The 10,182-nt window shown below is 41.5% G+C and overlaps 1 protein-coding gene across 3 annotated transcripts; it reads right to left on the bottom strand.

Moving 5' to 3' along the window:
- Window positions 1-256: 256 nt before the first annotated feature.
- Window positions 257-9,439, bottom strand: LOC120717432 (lanC-like protein 3). Of its 3 annotated transcripts, XM_040005419.1 has the most exons (6): window positions 8,313-9,430; window positions 5,877-6,047; window positions 5,694-5,744; window positions 3,592-3,757; window positions 3,299-3,506; window positions 257-1,933 (listed from the first exon to the last, which is right to left on the bottom strand). In XM_040005419.1, exons 1-6 carry the CDS (start codon window positions 8,844-8,846, stop codon window positions 1,774-1,776), a joined length of 1,290 nt encoding a protein of 429 aa, XP_039861353.1. In that variant the 5' UTR covers window positions 8,847-9,430; the 3' UTR covers window positions 257-1,773. The 3 variants fall into 3 exon arrangements, with proteins under 3 accessions (XP_039861353.1, XP_039861355.1, XP_039861354.1); XM_040005421.1 differs by lacking the exon at window positions 3,299-3,506 and having other exon boundaries at window positions 8,313-9,439; XM_040005420.1 differs by lacking the exon at window positions 5,694-5,744 and having other exon boundaries at window positions 3,592-3,789; window positions 5,924-6,047; window positions 8,313-9,425.
- Between the last annotated feature and the right edge of the window lie 743 nt (window positions 9,440-10,182).

The raw sequence follows: 10,182 nt of genomic DNA, 5'->3' as shown, positions 1-10,182 counted from the left end.
TCTCTGTCACATTGTTCATAAAGCGGCATTGAAAAAGCTGATAAAATATTACAGCAATTAAAAGTCATCAGTTTTTATGCAGTCTCCAATAACAGATCCTCATCAATCACCAGTGGACGCTTCGGTTCTGTGTTTTCATGTATTGAGTGTGTTTTCCTGCAAGGCCTTTCCCTTGAATAAAACACCAGTCATCTCTATTATTTTGTCATCTGGACACTTTATTGGTATCAATAATCCAGTAGCAGGTATTGTTTTAAACAGCTTGGATTGCAAATGAAAAACAGCAGCACACATGTACGGCTTGTAAATGTTTCACAACCGGCTCAGTTAAAGTTGGGAAACTGCTTTGGTTTGCTGTTATTCGCAGGCAGTTTTTTTTAATCAACATGAGCCACATGTTCATATAAGCTTCCCAAAGCATCTTCAGTTTCCTGTATTCTCTGCCTTCTTATTCTCTGAGAGATGTGATATCATATCTGAAAGCTAGAAATTTGTTTGTAAAGCCTCATTTGCGCATTTAGCTAAAGAAATTCACCACAGAAAGAGTCGCCTCAAGAAACGGACTGAGTTGGACGAAGAGTGAAATTCTCACATCGGCAGCACACTTTGTTCTTTTCTCCTCCGTCTCCATCATAAAGGTACAGACTAACCTACTGTTTATCTAGAGGGTAAAAGTTGAAACCAATCACAACATATTGATCACTTTGAAAGTACCCACACAGTAGCTAACATAGTTTTGAAATATTAATAAACACAAATGGCTGTCACACTGGTACAAGGCGTAACCTCAGCTTCAGCGGGTGAGAACAGCACAGCGGAAACAAAGTGTTACTTTTATGTCGATAAACACCAGTTACATCCCTTCTGTCCCTCCCCACCCAGCTTTGATGATCTTTATAGTTTGCGATTACGTAAAGACATGAACTCAAAGGTCTGCGATATGTGACGCTGAGCTGGTGAACTGGTAGAAAAATTTTAAAGGCATTTATGTGACACTCGTTTTTCTGTTTGCAGCTTTTTTGTGTGTGTGACTGGAGTGTGATTGCCTTTTACTTTTATGTGTAAGTAGCTTGTGTGTTTCTGACCTGAGAGCAGCATCTTGGAAGAATATCTCAGTTTCTCATCTCTGTACTTTAGTGCTGGGCTCCTTTCTTAGAGTGACCCTGATAAAGCAGACGACAACACAGACGGAACAATCTGGGCGCTTTGGGTGATGTAAACAAGAAGTACAGCTTAGTGTTAGCGGAGTCAATGAGTTAGTTGTGGCCGCGTTGTTTTTAGCCTACATTTGTTTACACCATTAAAAATATTGCACTGTACTCATGGATGCACTCACGACTATCACTGCATTACTTTTACGATACAGAAGCAAACTTGATGATTCTCAGACGAATCTGGAGTTACAAGAAGCATCTTTGTTTTTTGTTATTTGTCCCCAAGCAGATTTATTGATGTATACGCCCAACGGACATCTCATATAGACCTCCATCACTAGTGACAACAATGGACAATGTTTTTGTGAGTGCCATGCATCGGATAAAGCCTCAAAGCTCAACATTCAAACAGAAAAAAGACCATTTTTCTACAGCAACTTTCCTCTGTGTGATATTGATCTAAAGCCCAAACAAAAAACATTCATCCCTCCACTCTCGTTCTGATCACAGTATCAATCCTGACTCTAAAGTTTCTATAAGTTGTTTAGCGATTTCACTGGGAAAGGGGCGGGGTCTGTTCAGGTCAGTGAACAGCAGTAAGCTTTCACTTCACTTCCATTCACACAAAGACACTGAACAGAGGGAACTCTGACTGGTCTGGCTGCAGGAGGTCAACCAGGAAACAAACGGTCCCCGACAGGCCTTCGAACAGACTGTAGATCCTGGTAACTGAGCGAGAGCCTGCCTTGAATTCCTCAGTGAAGAGGAACTCTGCAAACCTGTGTGGACAAAACAAGAATGGAGACACATAAAAACACAATGTGAAAGCAGCATGTCCAGAACTGAGCTATAACTTCTTGTAGAGATCAGGAGTGCACCTGAAGTTTCTGAACCTCCTTTTAAGACAATAAATTTACACAATGTGGATAAAAGCATTGGGCCACACCTCTTAATCCTTGATTTCAGGTGTTTTCAGTGCCACAGGTGTATAAAATCAAGCACTTAGCCACGCAGTACAACTTAAACAAACATTTGTAAAAGAGTAGGTTTTTTCAAAAGAGGTCATGACATTGAAGCATGGTGCTCTAACAGGATGTCATCATTGCAACAAGTCAGTTTGTGAAATTTCTTCCTACCAAGATATTCCACAATCAACTGTAAATGTTATTGCTGCAAAGGGCAAGCAGATCATGTAAAGTCACAGACCTGATATGCATATAGTGTTAAAGTCACATGGCAACGGCTGCTGTAGATGTAGATAATGCGTGTTTGTCACTGCTGCTAATGTAAAAACATGACCCACATGTATGAAGCTTTTGTGATGAAACAGTTTTTGTGATTCTTGTTATGCCCAATGTGTTTTTTTCAAACATTTAAGAGTTAGAAAAGATTGATGCCGCACTCGTTGTGTTATACATGTAGCAAAAGCCAGGAAGCCTAGCTTAGCATTAGCACTGCAAATAAACAAAAACAGACAGCTTGGCTTTGATAAGGTAATATAATAAAGGTGAAATAATTCACATGCCAGGACCCCTAAAGCCCTTGAAATGTGTCCAAAAATCAAAGTGTAAAAACGACAGTTCACTGTTTAATGGCCAGGCTAGCTGGTTCCTCCCATGTAGCTCTGTGCTACGTTATGCTAACTGTCTTCGGTCAGCTTCAAATAGACACGAAGACAGGACCATTGTGTCAATTTACTCATCTAATTCTTGACAAGCAGAAGTTCTCAAAATTTTAAGCATTTCCTTTAAATCACCAGCCGTTTTACACACACCAGATAATGCTGAATACAGCCTGAATATTCCCACTATTTTGGTTTTACAAAGCCATTAATCACATTTATGTTACACTTCTTAATAGCAGACATGGTTGAAACCCTGGCATCATCTTCCTGGTAGAAACTGGATGCAGTAGACCTGCAGAAACCAAACTGTAGATGGTTAGATGTTAATGTTACCAAACCCTGAATTACACACTGCTCTCACATAAGCTGCCTTGATGGTTTGAAGTACCTCAAACCAATGTCAGGTCAGCTGTCATTTTGAAACTATTTATTCGAACTTGATGTTGACAAAAAACAGTTATTCAATATCAAAATGTTTGCTGGGTTGTTGCAGCTCCCCAGAAAAGGAGGGCTTTCTTGCCTCTGAGCACGGTAGATGTATTTGGAGTTGCCTGTGAGCCGATAAAGCAGGAGGAAGACATATGCGCTGCCTGCAACTCCGTGACAAATCCCAGGACCTTTCTTCAGCAGACCTTTCTGCCATACGAGTTCTCCACTTCTAATGCATTTATCCAAGTACTGTGGCTTCTTATTGATCAGATAGGCTTTTGCGAAAAGGTACGCCACACCTGTAAGAGACAGGACAGTGTAGCAGTGGGGCTCTAAACCACGGGACAGGAACAGGATGATGGGCATTAACAGCTCTGAGCTTACCAGGGGCTCCGTGGCACCAGTGCACCAACTCGTTCTCCCTTTCGATGATGGCTCCCAGCTCTGCAGGCCAGTTACAGTTTTGCTCCTGGTTCATGAGGAAATCAACACTCTGCCACACCAGATCCTTTTCAGCCCCACTGAGCATGTCTTGGTAGCTCAACAGCATCTGCAGCACAGATGAAAGGCCGTGGGCTGCGCCTGACAGAGGAGGGAGGGCGAGGTGTGTGGGGAGGGTCGCACATGCACAAACAAAATCAGGCATGCAGGAAAACACCATGCCAGGCACACAGACGGACACCACCCAGAGCACAAAAGCGCAAACGCTCACAGAGCACAATGGGAGGACTTGTTTTTGTTCCATTCTAATCCGGAGCTCACTCTACATATTTGACAGTTTTGATAGGTGACATAAAGTCCTATTTTCCAGCACTGAGGAAATACATCAGCAGCCCGAACTTGATGCAAGAACAGGGAAGTGTCCGTCAGCTACATGACATCTGGCCCACAAAAAGAATGCTTCAAAACTAGAGATCACTTCGTCGGGACAGTATTTACATGATGCAGGAATGCAGCACCTGTACTAAAGAGCTAAAAACACACTGAAGGGATCCAGTAATATAGAGTAATTAAGCTTCAGACTATCTGAACACATGTGTTGTCCGGAGGTCCTCTAGTCTGAACAATAGACACACACGTCTACACACTGATCTAATTACAGTACAAGTATACGGACATGCTTGACGCTGGAAATAACAAGAGATAGAAGAGTAACCCTTTGTAGCCTTGCAACCATCCGATAAGATTATCTCCTGACAAGAACATCATAGCTGGATGATTCTGCACATTTTTAGATTCGCATCAAGTTTAACTGCTTTCCACATCCAATGACAATATTTCCAAACTCTCACATTATAGGTAACAACTACATAATACTCAAAATACGGTAGTAACTATGGTAACGTACAAATGTCTTGAGTCACTCATAATTTCTTTTTGTTTTGCTTCTAAAGAGCCAGACTTTGTCATTATCAAAGTGGTCTTGAGTAGTAGTTTTCTAGGCTTTCTGAAGGTCTTTCAAAAGTTTGGGTTTCTTTTTTGGACATTGGCTGCTTTTTCACTCAAATTCAATCCAGTCTTTGTACCTGGACATTTTCAGAGGACTTGTTTTTTTAAATAAGCCACTAAATACTGACCTATGAATCATTCAAGCATAAAAAGACACGACACTGAAGTGTGATACCATCTGGAAAGCGGCAATGGCTGTGTGGGATCATCTTGACAGAAAATGGAACAAAAGGGAACCAAGATCCATCCTGTAAGAAACCCGGAGCACTATTCCTGAAAACTGCATAAAGAAAATAGAAGAAAGCTTTCCAGAGAGAGTTCAGGCTGTGCTGGAGAATAAAGGTGATCATCGCAAATATTGACTTTCAAGTTTAACAGAATTAAACAGAATCTGTTTTTGCTGTTTAAACTGTATTTCCATGTATGTTTGCACATGTTTCAATAAATCACTGCAGCTGTTTCCCATATTAATCGATAAATATAAGGAAATGAAGGGTGGCTCAAGACTTTTGCACTGTTGCGCTTTTGTACTGAATATTCAGGTTTTCATATAATGTTTAAATTACCTGAAAACAACGTGAAAAAACACTGTGAGCATGACTAAATCAGTTACCGTAGGAAAGCATTTATCATAGGCCCATAGCTCCTGTCTCCAACTATCCACCACCCCAGACTCCACCAAAGAAATGTCTTCCTCCTGCACTGGCATTGGATGTGAATCGTAAGTTACAGAATCATCAAACATGGATGTAATTCGTTGGGATCCTGGAGCGAGACTTCCTAAATAATGCTAAACACATGCAACAAACCAAGACTCTCTGAGGCAGCCCAGCCCACCGCAAATCGATCGAGAAACTCCTCCAATAGCAAACCTCTCATGACAGGCAAACTGAGAACACATGCAGGATCTTCAGCATATATTTTCATCCAGGTGTTTCTAATCTACAGATGTCTCAAAATATAACTGTTCCACTTCCTCGTCATCCTCAAAGATGTTGCTGTATCCATGCAAAAGTGGCCAGCAGGGCTATGCTTACTATGAACTCTGTTGATGTGAAAGTTACTTCAACCCTGAGGGGTCTCTTCCTCTGATGCCCATCAAGGAAAAGGACAGTTAGTTTTGCACACATGAACACACCAGTCCTGTGACAACACAAGCTCCTGCTGTGGTCAGAGGACTGAAACTGTGAAAAATCCTGATATCTGTGCATTTACACTACCTTTATAACAAGGGCACTGAACGTTGCACGAAGCTGGCGGTTCTTACCGAGGTACTCTGTTCCATAGTACGAGTACATGAGGGGGAAAGGCTTTCTCTTCTTCCTGGCATACTGTTTTCCTGACTCGATGATGGCCTGGCAAATAGATTTGATTTGATCTTTGCTCAGAATCTGCAGAGCAAATGACACACTGCAGTTAACACAGATAAAAACTCAATTGGAAATACATTGTGCAGCGTTAAAATATTAAACATTTTAATGGTTGTGCACACCCACACTGCAAACTGACCTTTCTCCCAGGAGACATTTTAATATTTCGAAGCACAGGTGTAATTAAAAACATGATGGTTGTATTGATTCAGTCCAGGCAGGCCCAGCATCTGATAATGCACAGTGGCTCAGTGAAAAGTCTTCCTGTGCTGCTATTCCTCCCCCAGCAAAGCCAGGCCTAAACATTTCCAAGTACAGGTCTAATCATGCAAAATAATGACACTGACTGACTCGTGATGAATGTTTAAAGAAATAATGACAAGAATAAAAACTTTTAAAGCAGAAGCAGGCTTAATGTTTAACATAGATTATTCACCTGTTATCTTTTTATGTCAAAACCAACAACATGTTCAGTGTAACTCCAGTGACTCACAACATTTGGTTATATTATGCTGACAAAGTGCTGCAGGGACGAGTTCTGTGTGAAATAAAAGCTTATGATTCCAAAATGTTTTATTGAGAAAGACTCACAGACTAACACTTTTAGAAATTTTGAAATGCAAAGCATCAACATAGGGCTGTTTGCAAACTGCACCATGGTTGCATAATTTCTAGCTGCTGCTCAAGAGCTTCATTTAGACAGCTGTTAGTAACCACCATCTCTGGGGCACTCAACAAGCATTAGAATTCACGAGTGGTGCGATTACTTACTTATTTTATGTAAAGGTCTTTGACACGTTTAAAAAACTGACTTTGAGACGACGAAAAGTTTAAGACCTGTTAGCTTCAGGCAGACATCCACTACAGTGAGCCACAGATGTCTGGGAAACTCACTTTTTTCTACTCCATAACAACCTTTTTTTTTTTCCATTTTCAAACATCCATGTGGTGCTGACTCCAGTGACATCACTTGAACCAGTCTGTCTGGTCTCACAGATCTCTCTCTGAAATCACTAAAGGTTTTTTTTACATCTCTTTTTTCCACACTTGAATTCCCTGTTAATGGATAAAGGTGTGAAACCCACACAGCTGCTCTTTCAGCAGTCTCAGGGCATGTAACCCAAACGTCTCACAGGGGGAACAGCGACACCTTATGAAGCTACTTTCCACTGTTCCCTTGTCACGAGGTGTTACCACAGCGGGTAGCTCTGCATATTTCATTTGAAAGATTCTTATGCTGGATGCCCTTCCTAACATAATCCTAAATTTATCCAACCTGAAAATGTGAACACATTTTTAACAAGTGGTTATCTGAGTTACTTCTGTCTTCTTCTGAGTTTGAGGTAGACTGGCTGTTCTTCTCTGAGTTCTGATCAACAACATGGGGGGGGTCATTCAAAGATGATAGTGTGGGAAAATCCCAGTGAATCAGCAGTTGCTGAAGTAGTCATACCATCATCCCATTCGATGCTTGGTTTGAGCTTCAGCAGGTCATTTTGACCTTGTCTACTTTGCCTAATTGCACTGAGTTGCTGCCATGTTATTGGCTGAATAGTATATATATATATATATATTGTCAAGCTATGACTTAATAACAATGTGACTGGTCACTTGCAATGACCAGTCACCAGGGCTGAACCAAGGCCAACATTAGTTTTATATACGCCCTCATTTTTCCCCACCTTGGAGGAATTTGGAAATTGTGCATCACACAATTTGTCCAGCAGTGGGCGTAAACAGCGCTTCAACACAACGCCCTAAAACTTGTACCCAGACTCCCTGTGGTGTTATCTGCTTTTATCTTTATTTTGTATAATTAATGGTGTGAGAAGAATCGGACAATTTATTTATTGAGAAAATCTTTATCAGCATTCATCGAGATGATGGATTTATCCAGTTAGTTACTGTCCGAGGAAAATGTTAAGATTTCTGTGGGAATTTGAGATTTTCCCACAGAGATTTTCATACAAAATTTATAATCAGTAAACTAATAAGAAGTATTTAAATCAATGAACTGCAATATGAAATGGAAGTTATGACAGCACCTTGAGCTTCGAAATAAAAATTGGAATCACTTGTGTTTTTAAAATCTCGGTCTATAAAATAACCTTTGCAGAAAAAACTGACGTAAACAACCTTTTGGATTCAGATTAGGAACACGTATTTATCTAATCTAGTCCACACTTAGACCTGTTTTTCGTTAGTGGCAGCTCCGGCAGCTGAAGTTTATTCTCGGAGAGGGATTTATCATTTTTAAAGTGCGCCATGCTGTTGTTGTGCGCTCACCTCTATGCCCAGCTTCTGTTTGAGGACCAGGGCGGCGCACAGGTACCCAGCCCGCCCTACAAACAGCTCATCCGAGCCGCACTCCAGAAAATGGATGGGAGCGCACACCTCCCACAGGTTACGGAATTTAGTCAGCGGCTTCACGAAATCAGCCAAGCCCAGGGACTTGTAGATCATAGCGGCCACAGCGTAGATGCCCGCCCCGCCGAGCAGGAAGGCGGCACGCATGTTTTTGTCCGGCTCCGCATCCACGTATCTGACCGACATGTCGATGATCTGCTTGGCCGTCTTCAGGTAGACATCCCGGTACTCAGAGAACAGCGGGCACTCGCTGACGTGATACAGCATGTAAGCCACCCCGGCCGGCCCATCGTATAGCCCTCCGTCGCAGTCGCTGAGGTCGATGGGAACAGTTTGAAGGATTTTATCTATGCTGGCGACCACGACGGGCACGGCAGCTTCGGCGCCCTGGCCCGGGAGCAGCGCTCCTTTGTAGTCGGAGAAACGGTTGGCAAAGCAGCGAGTGTTTTCCATCACCGACGAAAAGCCGATAGAGACAGCACGACGTGCACGCAGGGCCCACTGATAACGCAGATCCGTGTCAGCTACTCAAAGTATCCAAGAGGAGAACACTTTAATCCAATCCCATCAGGTCTCAGCTGATTGGACGCGAGCAGTGATGGCTCAGCCTCATATTGGCTGGAAGGACCTGAGCCTGTCAGCCTCCAGCTTGCACCCTCTCAGCAAAGTCCTTCTAGAAGTAGCAGAGTCGCAAACAGCCACAACAAGCATAGAGAATGGTTTGGCCTCTTTTAACAGTAAATCACAACAAAAACAGGCTAAAGATGCATTTTAATGGGAAACTATGCAGTAAAATTCATTCAGGTGTGTATTTATTGGTTAGTAGTCTGCACAAATCCTGAATGGTCATGAACATTAACCACTCTGAGACAGTTTACCCTTCATGCAGCCCGTGCATTTCCTCCTATTAAGATAACTGTGGTGTGCTTCCAAGTGTTACAATAAACACAACCAATAATTAAACTTAAATAAAGTAGAATACATCAATAGAATACAAAACAATATGGCAAAATAAAGTAACCCAGTAAGGGAAAACCACACAGAAGACAGAATCTCAGTTACAAAGTAACATAAAATAAAATAAACAAGCTCGATATGTAAAAGAAAAGTAAAATTTTAATTTCTTATGTTAAAGCTGATCAAATTCAACTAGTTTTTTGAAACAACAGCTTCATGTTGAAACATTCATCATATCAGATGCTAACCCTAAATGTTGTGCATACAATTGCACTATAACCCTTTGTGCTGTATGTTGTTGGGCAGTTAGAGATTTGCCATCATATTCTGTGAATTTATTTTGTATGACAAACCTGAATCTGGAACGGATCATTGCTCCAAAGAGGAAACTTTATTAATCCCTAAGGAAATTATGTGGTCACAGTTGCTCCCAAACAATAAGAACAGTAACAGACTGAACTATACGAAATAACACAGTTATATTACAAAGTTTCCAAAATGTAAAAATAGCTCAGTTATTATATCCAGAATATTGCAGAGGTGGAGTATATATGATTGACATTTTTATTCTAACCTGTAAAACATGTTATTTGTTATTTCACTGTAGAGGATGTGCAAAAGGGTTTAACTGCTGCACTGTGTCCTGTACATTAGATGGAGGAGAGAGCCACAGGCAGGAATAATTTCCTGTGTTGTTCAGTGGTGCATTATGGGTAATACCAGTCTCTCACTGAACGTGTTCCTGTGACTGGCTAGCATGTCGTATTGTAGGTGGGAGGTATTATCTAGCATTGTCCTTATCTTGACAACATCTGCCTCCCTGACACCACCT

The sequence above is a fragment of the Simochromis diagramma genome, unplaced genomic scaffold, assembly GCF_900408965.1.
Source record: "Simochromis diagramma unplaced genomic scaffold, fSimDia1.1 OVJJ01000501.1, whole genome shotgun sequence".
Taxonomy (NCBI): domain Eukaryota; kingdom Metazoa; phylum Chordata; class Actinopteri; order Cichliformes; family Cichlidae; genus Simochromis; species Simochromis diagramma.
This window is presented reverse-complemented; position numbering and strand designations above follow the sequence as displayed.